This window comes from Myotis yumanensis, unplaced genomic scaffold (genome assembly GCF_028538775.1).
Source record: "Myotis yumanensis isolate MYYU_CA2020_CCGP unplaced genomic scaffold, mMyoYum1.0.hap1 SCAF_7, whole genome shotgun sequence".
Taxonomy (NCBI): domain Eukaryota; kingdom Metazoa; phylum Chordata; class Mammalia; order Chiroptera; family Vespertilionidae; genus Myotis; species Myotis yumanensis.
Genome location: NW_027223758.1, coordinates 26,284,802 through 26,300,317, shown reverse-complemented (window position 1 = coordinate 26,300,317; position 15,516 = coordinate 26,284,802). Strand labels below are relative to the sequence as shown.

General features: G+C 41.1%; 1 protein-coding gene across 5 annotated transcripts in view; it reads left to right on the top strand.

The window, feature by feature from the left end:
• The window catches only part of PLCB1 (phospholipase C beta 1), a 638,281-nt gene that overhangs the window by 568,510 nt on the left and 54,255 nt on the right, over nt 1–15,516 (top strand). For 3 of the 5 annotated variants that reach the window (XM_070419927.1, XM_070419925.1, XM_070419926.1), the window contains exon 32: nt 5,386–5,503. The exons of the other annotated variants lie outside the window; for them this stretch is intronic. In XM_070419927.1, the coding sequence (XP_070276028.1) occupies nt 5,386–5,484 (99 nt within the window). In that variant the 3' untranslated portion in view covers nt 5,485–5,503. The remainder of the gene's footprint in view (nt 1–5,385; nt 5,504–15,516) is intronic. 5 annotated transcript variants of the gene reach the window in all.

The window sequence follows — 15,516 nt, the reverse complement described above, 5'->3', positions numbered from 1 at the left end:
AGATTTCTAAACCCATATGACATTACTATTTTGTGTTATACAGTCAGTGCTCATTTAGATTTATACATATTCACAAGCTTTTTGGGTGTACATTCCTTCTTGTGTCTCAGACTATTCATTTGGGATCATTATTTTCTACATCCTCTAGCAGTTCCTTTGATATAGACTACTGGTGGTAAACTCTTTGGGGGTTTTTGTTATAATTTCTGTCTGAAAATGTCTTTATTTTACCTTTCTGAAATGATACTTTAACCGGATATAAAAATTTTAGGTTGGCAGTTATATTTTTTAGTATGGAAGATAACATTTTAATGTCCTCTGACTTCTTGTTGAGAAGTTAACTATTTATCTTAGTGTAGTTCTTTTGATGATAATATATTTTCCACTCTTTGCCTGCAGTTAGGATTTTTTCTTATGTTTTATATTGTTTTCTTGTAATGTGTTTAAGTATGTGTTTGAGGTGACTACGTGGTTAACTTTCATTAGTTCAGAAAAAAGCTCTCAGCTATTGGCTTCCATCACATTTTCCAAAAATTTCCTTTCATAGCGTTATTTATGTATAAAATGACCTTCTTACTCCATCTTTTCTATCTCTTAACTCTTTTCAGTATTTTCCATCTTTTTGTCTCTCTGTGTTACCCTTTGCACAATTTTTTTTTCTTACTCTTTTTCGAATTCACTAATTTTTGGTGGTACTGCTATTTAACTCATTCACTGGGCCTTTAATTTTTGCTTTTGTATCTTATTTTACTTCCAAAAATTCTATTTCATTTATTTTCAGATCTACAATTTGTATGCCTCACTTATTATAGAGAACGTTTTCTGTGAGATTCCTCATTCTGGACAGGCCATGGACTTTGGGTTTTGGCCTCACCCTACAAGGCTGTCAAAAAATGAATTCAAAACGTCCAGCATTAGCAAAAGCCCCTCAGAACTAAAGCAGCTTTCTTGCTTATTACCTGTCTAGGTTTGATGTCCCTGCAGTTTGGGCCTGATCATTCTTTAAATGTTTGTGATTCTTATGTTTTTTAAAGAAGATATTTTTAATATAAAATCCAACTTTTTTAGTTGTTTTCAGTGGGAAGGATGGTTCAAATAACTCAACCAGCCATTACCAGAAATAGAAATTTTTCACATGTTTCTAAAATATTTGAATTAAACATCTGTTCTAGTCAGGTTCCACTATAGAAGCAGAACCAGTAAGAGATTGTTTGTGTTACAGGGAATTGGCTCCTGCAATTGCAGGGGCTGGCTTTGTAGTCTCCACAAGGCTATCTCCCTATCTAATGCTGATCCTGGCATTCATGCAGGCAGTCTGGAAGGGAGAATCATGAGTAAGCTTGGTGACTAGAATAATCTTCAGAAGTTAGGACTCTTTGTCACAGAGCTGAACACACACAAACACACACACACACTAGCCCAGTAGTGGAGTCAGAAGATATTACAGGTCCAATTGCTGCTTCACCCTAAAAGGGTGAGTCAGTAGATCAGCAGTAATACCTGTGCATTAAACAGTGGCTGCCATCCCCTCATCAGCACTCCAGCTCTAGAGAGAGGCTCTTCTATAGCCCATTCTAACTGGAAACATATAGCAAGGGAACTCTGGGAAATGTAGTTCAGCTAGCCAAGTTGGCAAGTCACAAAACCACCCCACTGATATGTAAAAGTTGAAAATGTTCTTATTTAAAGAAACATGATTTCTCTTGAAAATTAGATCATATTATTAGATTGAGCCAACATGGAAACAAATCTCTATAGCTGAGAAGTGGCTGCCCCTTAGTCCTACTTGGCATTGCCTAAATAGATTCATGGGTTTCTATTTTCTGGCACCTGCAACGCAAGTGAGTTTGAGATTTCAACACAATTACAACTGAGATTCCCATGAATGGCATTGATTCCTTCCCCTTTTTTTTACTCCATTAGCATTCTTTCCCTTCCCTTATCTATTTCTTTCCTATGGATGAAAAATGTGGGAGTTTGGTGATTGGTCTATTGAATGGAGGGAAAGAGATCCAAAGAGAATATTCACCAAGTATGAAAGGATTAAGGAGTGTGTGTGTTGGTGGGGTTCAGGGTCTTTTCCATAAGGACTGAGTTTAAGATCAGGAATAGGATGAGACAAACTTTAATCCCATTGACTTTATCTGTCAACCTACCAAAAACAAAACAAAACAAAAAAGTACCCACAACCATGAATGTCCCCCAAAACCTTTTGGGCTTACTTCTACTTTTACTCCTGTACCTGTCATTGTGCATGACTTATATGAACTTTGCCAATACTAGTTAGATGTTTTATTCCCAATGTATCTCCAGTTTGTTTTTAAAGCCCTGCTTTGGCATGACAAGGATAATGAAAATAGTCCAACACACATACCCTAAACACTTTCCAAAGCAGAGAATGTGAAGTTTTAATTGATATAAGGGAACCACTGCCTGATTTTACTATGACTTTCAACATTGTTAGGGAAGGATGACCAAACTCAAACTGAGAGAAATATTTAGCTGCAGAATACCCAACTAGGAAGTATATTAGGTGCTTTGAAATATTTGATGAAGCATTATGTGGACATCAAAGAAGAGTCTATTATAAAAGGGCAAATGTAGGACTACTGGGCTGAAAAAATAAAAACTGTCCAAGTTTCAACTCAGGCAGACTGCTTCTAAGAGTAAGAGTCACATTCTCTATTTCCCATGTATTATGTCTAAGGCCAAATTAATGTGCCCGGCCAGCATGGCTCAGTGGTTGAGTATCAAGCTATAACCCTGGAGGTCACGGTTCAATTCCTGGTCAGGGCACATTCCTGGGTTGCAGGCTTGATCCCAAATGGGGGACGAATGTGCAGGAGGCAGCTGATCAATGATTTTCTCTCGTTATTGATGTTTCTATCTCTCTCTCCCTCTCCCTTTGTATTATATATACAAATTAATGTAACAAATCTATCACGTAGAGTCCTACCTATCCATTTTCTGTCAACAAAAATCAGTTGATGCACATCTGCATTTATTAATAATCATTGGCTGAGAATAGTCTTTGAATTTAACAAAAAAAGGTCTTTGAATTTGTAGCAGAAACCAAGGCTCAAATAATATTTTCATATTTCAAAGACTCTTATCAGATCTGTGATAGAAGAGTAAACAGTTCATAATGTTTCTGATGGTTTGGATGAATTCTTCCATAAATCCTCTGTGACCATCATACACATGTGCACACACACATTTATACACAATAAACTTTACATAATTGGAGGAAAGACTGGGATGTTTAATCATGTAGGCATCAAAATGCATTTTGCCCTAGCTAATATGCTAGTTATGTAAATTCATGTCTACGAGGGCAGCCAGCAGCATGTCCATGTTTCCAGTGACATATAAAGAATAGGAAATGTATTATGCTCTAGCTTCAGATTTCACCCTTTTCTTTTTCTTTGCATCTTATTATTTTAAAAAAAATTCTTAGGTTTGGGGAAATAGATAATGAGCTGTCACAATTCTTAAATTTATTATTAGGTTTTCCTGTTAAATGAAACAAAAAAGCCCCAAACTTGCAAATTATTATAAATAAGGTAACACATCTTTATAATTGTTAATGTGTCAACCGTGGCACACACCCCCCCTAGCCAAGGTCACTGCCATCTCTCACCTGGATTTCTAAATAGCCTCCTAACTGGTATTCTTGCTTCCACATGCCCTGCTCATAATCTGGGCCCAACACAGTAGCCAGAGTCATCCTTTCAGAACATAAATCAGCTCACTCCTCTGTTCAATGCCCTTGCATGGTTCCTGTCATCCTATATAATAAAGAGGTAATATGCAAATTGACCATCATGCCATCACAAGATGGCAGCACCCACAGTGGGGGCAGGGCCACCTGCTCCATGCACCTGCCCCCAGAGTCCCCTCAGCCCTGCCCCAGTCCCCTCAGTCCTCCTGCAACCGCCACTACCTAACAGCTTGCCCAGGCTCCTCCAAAGAGCTGCCCATCCTCTCTTCCTCCCTCCCCCAAAGCTGAAGACTGACTGTGGTGTCCAAAAAATTGGAAGTTATAACTCATGTCATTGAGAGTATCCTCCATTCCTCAGCCGCTCTGTGCGCCTGCCGCTGGAGTCCCCTCAGCCCCACTGGGGGCCTCAGGTCCTCCTGCACCCCCCACTGACTGAGGCTTAGACAAGCAGGGCCGGCTGAGGCGCAGGCAAACCTTGGATGGCGGCTGCCCAGCCACCCAGGGCTGGCCCGAGGCTCAGGTAACCGGGGGGGCTGAGGTTTGCACTGCCGGCAGTGGCAGCCACAGAAGTGTGATGGGGGCGTCGCCTTTCCCTGATTGCCTGGTTGTCTCCTGCCCCTGAGGGCTCCAGGATTGTGAGAGGGGCAGGCCGGGCTGAGGGAACCCCTCCTCCAGTGCATGAATTTTCATGCACCGGGCCTCTAGTCTCAGAATAAAAGTCTACAAGGTCCAGTATAATTGGATTTCACTGTGCTGCATCCTCTCTTCATTTCCTTATTGACCTACCCTCTGTTCCGGACATCCTGGGCTCCTTGCTGGGCCCCAACTAGGCAAGCCATTCCTTGGGCTTGCGTGGACTATTTCCTCTACCCAGAATGCTCATCTCCCAGGTATCTTCTTGGGCAACTCTCTCCTGACTTTCAGGTCTTTGTTCAAATCTGACTTCTCAAAGAGGCTGTCAATGACCACTTTACTTAAATTTGCAACCATCCGTCCACCACTCTTTCATCCCTGGCATCTCCTTTCTCTTTTCTGTTTTTCATAGCATTTATTACCTTGTAGTTCATTCACTTCCCCCTTAAGTGTTTACTCATTATTGGTCCCTCCCCTTTAAAATGCAATTTCCATAAAGGCAGAGGCTTTGTTATTTTGTTCAGTGATGCTCTTGAGTTCTAGGTACACAAGAATACTTAGTTGGTGCTTAGTACATAGTTTTGAATAAATGACTTAGGTAGAGGACTAACAGAATTGACTTTGTTTATTAAAAAAAAAGTTATTTCTCTTTGAGAGGAAAAAGTACACTATGGCATTAAGCGCAAACTCATTGGGCTACATTGTTCAACTGCTGTCAGTAATTCAATATAATCTCAGGTTTCTTGACAGTAGTGGAATTTTGTGGAGAATTTCTCAATAGTAATAGCTGCAATCATCTTTAACATCTAATCCCTACAGAGGGTAGGGAAGGACCAAGGAGAATTCAATTGCCAGTTCCATTGCATTTGTGGTAGAAAGTGTTGGACAAGATAAAGGAGTTGGAGGTTTTAAATCTCTATTCTAGAAGGCGTTCCAAGAAAGCTCCCAGACAAATAATTTGAAGTAACAAATGACTTAGAAATCCAGTTCAATGCCACCAAAATGACAGCCTCCCTTTTTTTCCCACACAGGGGGACGGTTCCTCCTCATTCTTGTCGGAAACTTGCCATGAGGATCCCTCTGTTCCCCCCAACTTTACTCCCCCCAACCCTCAAGCTCTCAAGTGGTGACCACCGTCCTTCCGGCCAGGTAGGACTGGATGGGAGGGTTTGCTTTAGAGAGAAGGGTGGCGTGTGGCCATCAGGTTCACAGGCATCATGGACTTGCTCCTTTGTTCTTCACCCTCCCTTTCTCTACATTCCCATTGTTTTCCTGCTCCAGTTCCCAGCCACACCATGATGCACTCCACATCTTCACTGTCTTCCTCTGGTATTTATTTCTTCATCATTGTTCTCTCTCTTTCTGTCATAAATTCCATTCTTACATATTGTCTTCTTCCCTTTTGTTTCTCAACTTGTAAAATCAGCTTCCCTTTTGACCTTGATTTTTCTCTCTCACACCCACTATTATTTCCCCTTTTGAAACATTTAAGTTCCTACTTCTCAAAGCACTGATTTCTCACAATCTTAATATCTTAAAATCTAATGGGGTTAAATTAGTTTTCAGGGAGTCTTCTTGACCCATTCTACTCAAATGTATGACATGGTCCTTTTAAAAATCAAACAAAAAGCAGGTACCCCCACATGGTATTTTGATTTAAGAGGATATCTCAGGATTTTCTGATTCTCTGATATCAAAAGCCCTTAAAATTGCCTCACTATTAGGGGTGTTTGTGTCAATGGCTGCTGGTTGGAACAAAATGAAGCTTGAAATTTAGAGAGATTTTAGCTTGCTAGAGGAGAATCATCATGACATCTATTGTATTCCTTCAGATAATAAAAACTGGCCAAAGCCGTTCTAATGATGGAGAAAAGAAGCATTACTGTGACTATAAAGAAAGCAAACTTCTATTCTGATGTATTGAAAATAGAGTTTTACAGTGAGGCTTAGTGTTTTTGTCTTAAAGTCCTTGTTGATCTGTAAAGCAGTGCAGTTTAGGAACATCAAAGAATTAGTGAAAAAACAAATTTTACTAAGCAAAAAGGTGTAAGTTTTTCCTTTGTCTATATCAGTTGCTACAAACAATGAGCTTTTCACACTTTAATGACTATATGATCCAATGAAAATGTAGATTCTGATGCTGGAGGTCTGGTGGGCCCTGAGATCTGCACCCCTCACTGGTTTTCAGGGGATGCTCTTGCTGCCACATTTCCATGGACCGCATTTGACCAGCAAGGATGGAGTACTGGTATCTATCCCCCGGCTGGAAGGAGAAGCTTTAAGCCACCTTCATGCTGTTTTGTTGTGTTTTAATTTTTTGGCTTAATCACAAGCCTGACCTTTTGGTATCTTCTTATTTTCTGCTTCTGACTGCAACACTAGTAAGAGAGAGGCAGAGAATGTCATTTGAGAGCAAAGCCATAGCCTGAATCCTGTCCATATCCTCCCAATGGATCTTGCTTCTGTGGTGACCTTGTGATCAAGCCCACATTGGAAGTTGGGGTGTAGGAGAGGCGAGTGATACTGATTTATTCAAGAAGACATCAGGGAGACCTTGAAAATGTTTTCTTTTACATTTGGCTATAAATGTTTAGGGTGTATCTTAAATCATCAGTTATAAGCATCATTGGATTTTGTTGTTGTTGTTGTTGCTGCACTTGTTTCTGTCTTGGAATTTTTGAGAGTTATTGTGAAACATTTAATATCACAGGTAGACAATTACATTCTGTCAGAGGAGGTAAATGAGAGTGGGGGTCAGAACACAGGAGTTGGGTGTTGTTTCTAAAACAAATGCAATAGGGATGTAAATGTTACATTTTTGTCCTCTGCTCTATCAGGCTTACAATGGCTGGTTCACAGCCTGTATTCCTTTCAGAATGTCAGCTGTGCTTCCTGCTTAGCAAAAAATATTTATTTTCAAAAGAGATAGATATTCCCACAATGCCTAGACTTTAAAAAAATCTTCACTCACATCGTTTGGTTCCTTTAGCTTTCCACAGATAAAAGGCAACATAACAATAAACCAATTTCACACTTTCCATGGAAACATACGCCTCATTGCAAAAACAGAAAAAAAGCAATACTATTTTATCTTTGAAAAAGAACAAGAAGTTCTTCTTTCATAGCAGTATATGAAAAGTGCATTTTGTACAAAGTTTAGTATTTCCTCACCTTTGTTCCTCACCTTAAAAATCTCTATTGATAGTCTACAACTGAAAACAAAATGAATGAATGAAAAGGCATCACATATTTCAGAGGGAAGGCTGGGGTGCGGGTATAGCGGCGGGGGGGCGGGGGGAGATTAACCTGGGAACTTATATGCATATATGCATAGCCTATGGACACAGACAATAGTGTGGTGAAGGCCTGGGAGGGACAGGTGCAGGGTAGAGGTGGTCAATGGGGAGGGGGACGACAAAGGGGACATCTGTAATACTTTCAACAATAAAGATAAATTTTAAAAAATGACTTTTTTTTTACTATAATATTGGTCCCAGAATACTCATCACATTAATACTTGAAATTTAACATTTTAAATTAGTGAATGCAAATCTCATTAGTGAAAAATATAGTCCTAATTCAGCTAGAGATTAATAGGTGAAGCTAAACAGGCTATTCATACCTTTAACCCAGGTAACTTTTAAAAAAAATAAATACAAATCACTGTAGAGAAAGATGAAAACAAACAAAAAGCATGTTTGCTCATTTTGTGTATGTATGAACCTTTATGTAAAGAGCTATAGAATGACCAATTTCTAAAAAATACTGATGCTATAGCATTGGGAACTATAAATTTATGACAAGTATAGTTAAGTGTCTGCTTTATTCTCAGCTATGCCAATTTCAATAAGAACAAAAGAGCAAAAACACAGTCCCTACATGCTACAAAATATAGAGCAATTCCAGTCCTTGAAAAGGGATTAAACTTTTATTCCCTGACACTTAAATAAGAAAACAATAACATCAAGCATTTATTAAGCATGTACTATGTTGTGAAGCACCTTCGGAGCATATCACATGTATTATCTTATTCTTGCCATTGTGCACGTGAGGAAACTAAAGTTCAAAAAGATTAATGAACTCTACTAAGGTCAGACAAGAAGTGTCAAACCTTGGGGACCCGCATATTGTGTCCTTTGATTTTCTTAGTAAACATCTGAAGCCATGATTTTATGATCTAGGTTTCAGGGGTGTGATCGCTCTTCCTCACATTTCATGGCGAGGCAAGCCCTAAGGGTACACCCTCTGATCCTCAGTATACTCATCTATAAAATGGACAGACTAGCAGCCTCTCTGTTAAAGGAAGCAGAACTCTCCGTGTGGTGACTAGGGACAAACTCCAGTCCCATATACCAAACGCTATTTTATTTGCTGGTGGCCTACCCCAGCCTCCATAATATCACAACCAAGTCATGCCAGGGCTTTAGCCCCTCAAATGGTCACAACAGCAAGAGGAATTAAACATCATAGGCGAGATATTCAAGTTTTTCAAAACCAGTTTTTTTTGTGTGTTTTTTTTTAAATATATTTTATTGATTTTTTACAGAGAAGAAGGGAGAGGGATAGAGAGCCAGAAACATCGATGAGAGAGATCGATCAGCTGCCTCCTGCACGCCCCCCAGTGGGGACGTGCCCGCAACCAAGGCACATGCCCTTGACCGGAATCGAACCTGGGACCCCTGAGTCCGCAGGCCGACGCTCTATCCACTGAGCCAAACCGGTTCGGCAAAACCAGTTGTTTTTAACCAATGTCTTGGAGAAGAACATCTCCCAGGACTAGATGTCAGGAAATGCGCAGCCCTCTGAACACAGGACTTACCTCTGGGAAGCTATGACTCGCAGCGAGCAGCTCCTATCACTGGGGGGCAGGCAGCTATTTTCTGTGTCCATCACATCAGCGGGAAGGCAGTGGCATGCAGAGAGGGGGACTGTGAGGCACAGTGTAGCCTGACATACACCCTCACCTCCTCCCAACCTTGACTTTTGTCCTCCCTCCCTTGTTCTCCACTCACATGCCATCCAGCTTTTATGTGTTGGTGCTGAGTTCAAGCCAGAGATGAAATGGGTTTGCTTCCCATGAGAGCCTTTTCCCTCCCCCATCCACACTCTCCTCCTAAGCCCATCTCTTCCCCCAGCCCTAGAACAGAATCATTATTAACTACAACCTTCTTCTTCCACTTGAAAAGGTGGGGACTGAATTATATGAGAAAAGAGTTAGGGTACACATTGGGGTTTGTACCAGGGTCTATTATTTTGTTGTTGTTAAGCAATTATTTTTAAGGTTTCTGTTTATTCGTTCCAATACTATTTACTCAGCCCTAGAATTTACCCCTGAGGTTATTAGGAAATCTAGAGGAACATATTGGAAGAGAAACATCTCTTTTTATTATTTTTTAAAATATATTTTTAACTTATCATTGTTCCCTAGCCAGTGTATTTTAACAACTGTTTACAAAGCGTCTACCTTGTATTAGGTATTTGAAGTAACCTACAGATGAGTTAAAGTATATGGGAGATGTGCGTAGGTTCTAGGCAAATACTATGCTATTTTCCGTAGGTTCTAGGCAAATGCTATGCTATCATCCGCAGATTCTATTATCTGTGGGGACGGGGGTGAGGGCCTTCTGGAAAAATCCCCAGAGGACACTGTGAGTCTCTTGAAGATCTGGAAGTGTAGCAACGAAGAGGCTGTCTGCACGCAGAGAGTTGTGTAAGACTGAGTGACCTTTTTATGATCTCCTCTGAGTCCATGAAGAATACGGTTAATTAAACTCAGAATTTTGCCACTAAAATAATAGGTATGAGATCCAGAGAATTCAAGGTGTTGGAGGACTCATTAAATAGGGTTGCATAAATATCATGCTGAAAGATTTAATGAGTCCATGGGGTCACTTACAGAACAACAGAGCAGAGATGACCTAGAAAAATAAATTAAAATCGATATTATGCTTCCGAATTAACAACTATAGATTGCTATATTAACACCTGAGAGATGAAGTCTATAATTGTATTCTAATGATGGATGTTGGTGTTCTCATCCCAGGGGAAATGAAAATTGCTCATTTTTAGTTTTCCGCTTGTCAATAACAAAAATAAATTTAGGTATGTGTGTTTGTTTCTGTAGTCTCCAGGAACCCTGAATGCTATAAGTAGTTACCACTAGGGAAATAGTGTTAATTTTTTCTTTTATTAATTCAATACTTATTGAATGCTTACTGTATACAGACACTAGACTAAGTGCTTAGAAAATAACATTATGTAAAGAGATGCAAGCTCCCCCCCTCACCTCAGATTGTCCGGCGGAGCTTTCTACAGAGATGGAAATGCCCCGTGTCTGAGAGCCCACTAGCTGCGGGTGCTCAGTAAGTGCTTGAAATGTGGCTAATGCACCTGAGGAATTGACGTTTTAATTTTATTTAAATTTAAATAAATGTAAATGTGGCTAGTGGCTAACAAATAGGCAGCTTAGGTAGATAGCTGTCTATCTTAATTTCTCGTGTATAATCTACCTTTCTACAGAGAATATGTGTTGGAACAAAATACTGTGATCATCATTATAATAGAGCTGTTTGTAGGGAAAGAAGGGCTGGTTATTTAACATATTCTTGGTTAAAATGAGGAGAACTTCCCAGAGGTGATAACCCTTGACCTATAGGGTTTAGTAGACGTTGATCAAGCAGAGGAGCAGACAGGAAGGAATTTCTCATGATACTGTGATAAAGCCTGTGGTATTTAGAAAGTAAATTATGTAAACTTACAATTAAACAAATTATGTTAAAAACAAAGATAACAAATACCCACAACTCATGACTTGCTAATTATTTGACACTAGAGGGCCAATGCACAAAATTCATGCAAGGGGTTTGGCCCCGCCTCCACAGCCTCTGCCTTGGCCCCTGCCACCATGGCTTTGTCTGGAAGGGTATCCAGTCTAATTAGCATATTATGCTTTTATTATTATAGATGTTTGACTATTGTCTGGGATCTTGAGGTAATCTACAACTATTGTATCTCTATGGTCACTAAAATGGAGTGTTACTTGCACCTCTTCCTAACTCTTGGTGCAAGGTCCTCACTCAGGTAGCTTGACATTGGCCATATTGGGAATAGTTACACCAGGGCAATCAGCAAACACTATAGAGGAGGCTCTTTCTCCCCTTGAGAGCCACCTATTAAATGTGTATTAGCACACTGCTGCCACAAACCTTACTGTTTTATGGCATAGAGTTTTCCCAGGTTTAATGCAGAGTTCCTATTGCAACTTACCAGAGTGGAAAACTTCCAATCCTTCATAAACAAAACAGAACTTTTTGTTGAAATACAATTTATTACTTTTTTAAACCTTTTATCCCATGTTTCCTCTACAGAAAGGTGTAGTGCTGCCCCACTGACTTATGAACTCCCAGGACCTATATGTAGAATATTTTGAGAACAACCAAAAAGTCCCCTGAAACACAAACCCACATAGCAGGACATTTTCCTAACCCACTCAGCAGTCCTCCCTGAAAAAGGTCTCAGCTGTAACATCACATTCCTCCCACTGTTAATACTACCCACTGTGAGTACTGCCCACAGCTAATACTAAGTAATCGCTTGCCTCATTCATTTTAATGAGGGCACTTTTTTCCCTACTAAAAGTTTTAAGTGGCAATAAATGAAATTGAATAGAAAACTGACTGCTGGGGTAAATAACAGTTTTCATGTTGTTTTATTTTCTGTAGGAAACATTTCTTTCCAATTTTTCCCTTTTTATACCACTTCCAAACAAGTAAGGAGGCGCTAAGACTCTGAACCTGAAATGCCATTTGGCAGAATTCACATTTAACCTTTCATTACAAAGACAATCAGGTCACCTCTGCGGCCTCTACCGTCTGAAGCCCAGAGGTGAGAGTGAGTTGTCTAAGGTCACACAGTGACTGAGGAGCCGCACTCGGTTTCCGTCCAGGGCTTTCCCTTCCAATTGACACCACCCTTCAGCTTGCCTTTGACTGGAACCCTGTGTGTCTATGGTGCCTTTTATCATCTTTATTTCCTATGAGGCTGTCATGGGAGTGATTATAGAAGCAGAAATTTCTAGAAGTAGAAAAACAGAAGCAATTGAAAGTGTTTACCCTTTCTCCAGGTGTAAGTTACATGCCAAAAGATTTAAAAATCATGAATCTAGATTGAATTTATTTTATAAATATGTTCTTATTGATTTTAGAGAGAGAGGAGGGGGGGGGGGCTAGAGAGATTGAAACATCCATGAGAGAAAATCATCCATGGGCTGCCTCCTGCAGTCCCCCTACTGGGATCAAGCTCCAACCCAGGCACGTGTCCTGATAGGTGAGCTCTGGGTTCATGAGTTGATACTCAACTTCTTGAACCACACAGGCTGAGCTGAAAAACATGAGTCTAGATGGAATTTAAGCATAGGATGGATAAAATGTTTGGTAGGGAGGGGAATAGAGGAGGATCCCAGGACTTAGTTCCTGATAACTCTTCGTTCTAAGAGGTCTGATAGAGATGGAAAAGCTTGGAAAAGACAGAAAAGGGTCAGCTTGTGAGGTGGGAGAAAAACCAGGAATGCCAGACAAGCCAAAAGGGGGAAAAAAGCCCCCAATATGAAGGGAGGGACCCACAGTGTCCACACTATCTGAGTGGTACAGAAAGGTGTCCTTTGACTTTAGTGATCAGGAGGTCATTGGTGCCCTTGGTATTAGTGATGGGTCAGTGGAAAGGTGGGAGGGGAGCCAGATAAGATTGGGATGAAGAGGAGGCAAGGAATAGGCTCTTCTGGAAAGCCACTCTTGAAGGGGAGCAGACATCTGTAATAGCATCAGGAACATAGGCAGTAAAGGGGAGTCCTTTTGAGCAGAGATTAATGAGTACTCATGGGTGGTCCTGTCTAGTTTATCTTGAGAATCCTATATAAAAGGATTGCCACTGAAGAATAGGGAGAAACAGATTCACTCTTAATGGTTGGCAGAGTTGTGTTTTCCAGTGATTAATGTTCAGTGGAAGAACAATATGTTAATGAGTGTGCAACATAAACTATCAACAATAAAGGGTTTCCCTAGACACTGTTTAAATGTTAGGTTGTTTTCTCTTGCTATTTAGTACATTGACAATGATACTCATACAACTTCCACAGTGATCGTCAGAGCTCAGCCAGGAATGCACCAAGTCTGCATGGCGGCTGCACTCATGCATCTGCAGATGAAGAGGCTTCCACCTTTACCACCCCGCAATTAGAATCCACTCTGCCCTGTGCAGCAGTGAAACGCTTTTGCACATAATAAATTGAAATGTGTACATTCCCCTTTAAGGGTCCTCCTTCCTTCCAGGCTGAGTCAGGACTCCAGGAAAGGAAAGGATGGGACTCCCCAAAGGAGACGATCCTTATTAGTGAGGCAGAAATCTTGAAAAATAGATTTCAAGACAGGAAGGGATTTCTCCAAATTCCTTTAGCTTCTTTTACCCAGAAGCCAGGCCCAAGGAACTAGAAGTTCACTATATACTCCACAAGAACAGCACTCAGAATATGCCCATAGAGAAAGAGGGAAGCCTACCCCTTCTGATCCCAGGAAATGTGGGAAGAGGGAGGGGAGAGAGAACAGAGCAGGAACTGAGATTTGCATGTTACTCTCTGGCTTCCACTCTTTGGGCCACAATCTGGAAGGTTCTGAACGGGGCTCATGGCTCCCCAGATTGTGTGTGTCTTGGAAGGGACAGCGATGGCAAATGGTGGGTGTTGAGGGGATTGGTAGAAACCTAAGAATAAGACAAAGAGACTCCCTCAGGTCAAGAGGACCAGACCGTGGACTCAAACAGTGGCTGCAATTCAGTCACTCCCAGTGGCCAACAGCTATTAGTTCATGGAGAAATGTAGGCCAGCCACTTCATAGCAGAGACCTGCGAGGATATAGAGGGAAGTCTAATAGATCTCAGTCTGCTGCCTTCTCTTTTCCCACTTAGAAGACACACCGAGTTCCGTGATAGAGTCAGCCACCATTGGGGGCAGCTAAAAAATGGGAAGGGCATCTTTGAAAGACTGAACTTTACCCAAAGAGCTTAATTTGTGTAAGAAACTTCATTTTTAGTATGTTTTTATTGAAGAGAGAGAGAGAGAGAGAGAGAGAGAGAGAGAGAAACATTGATGAGAGAGAAATACCAACATTGAATGGCTGCCTCCTGCATGCCCCCTACTAGGGATCTAGCCCACCGTCTGGGCATGTGCCCTGCCTGGTAATCGAACCAGTGGCCTCTTGGTGCATGGGTTGACACTCAGCCACTGAGCCACACTGGCCTAGCACAGGCAAGAAACTTTTAAAATCACATCCTAGAGGAAGTGGAATTTTGAATCAACTCTAAAGAAATTGTCTATTTCCTTCAATAGTCAGAAGGCTAGGACAGCTTCCCTTTCGGTCATTGGAAATGCAGCTCCTACACCTCCGGGGAGAGTGGTTTGAGGGAGTGTTTCTGCTGTGGCTTAGATGACAACATTGCATAGGCAGGCAGCTCAGAGCTGTCTGTGGCCGGCAGTGCCAGCCACTCTGCGTCAGCTGAAAGGGGATGGGTCACCTGGGAGTTTTCTAACCTGATTACAGGTTTCCTGGACACCTTGTCCTCTCCCGACCCAACACCTGCTGTGACAGAGAGATGTTTGTAATGAGGTGAATAACAAACAGTTTCCTGCAGGCTGGGTCACACGGGAACAAAAGGCACACTCACCTAGGAGGAACCGGCCTTTTCCTGTTTGCTCTTACAATTTCTCTACCAAATTGAACTCTTGACAAAAGCTTTGGCGAGATTTTGTCAAAGGCTTTCAATTCACGGTTTCGGACGAAGAAACATTTGCTGTTTCTTGGCTGAAAACTATGCTCAGTTCTGCTGAGCTATAACCAGAAATTTGTGTGTTTTTTTAATGTCTGTTTTATATGGAATGGCTGAGGATATCCTTCTATTAAGTTCAACTCTAAAAGAAAATATTCCTAATAGACAAATTAATTAGACTGGCCCTTGGCGGCACTTTACTGGTGATATTTCCACAGGTTTGGCCTATGGAAGCATTCATAGGTGGAATGTATGCCCTGCATACAGTCAGCAAAGCTTCCCATGTGGTCTGTAAGTCTTCTCTCTGCTCTGATATTGATCATCAGACTAGAACTCAGCTGAGGTGG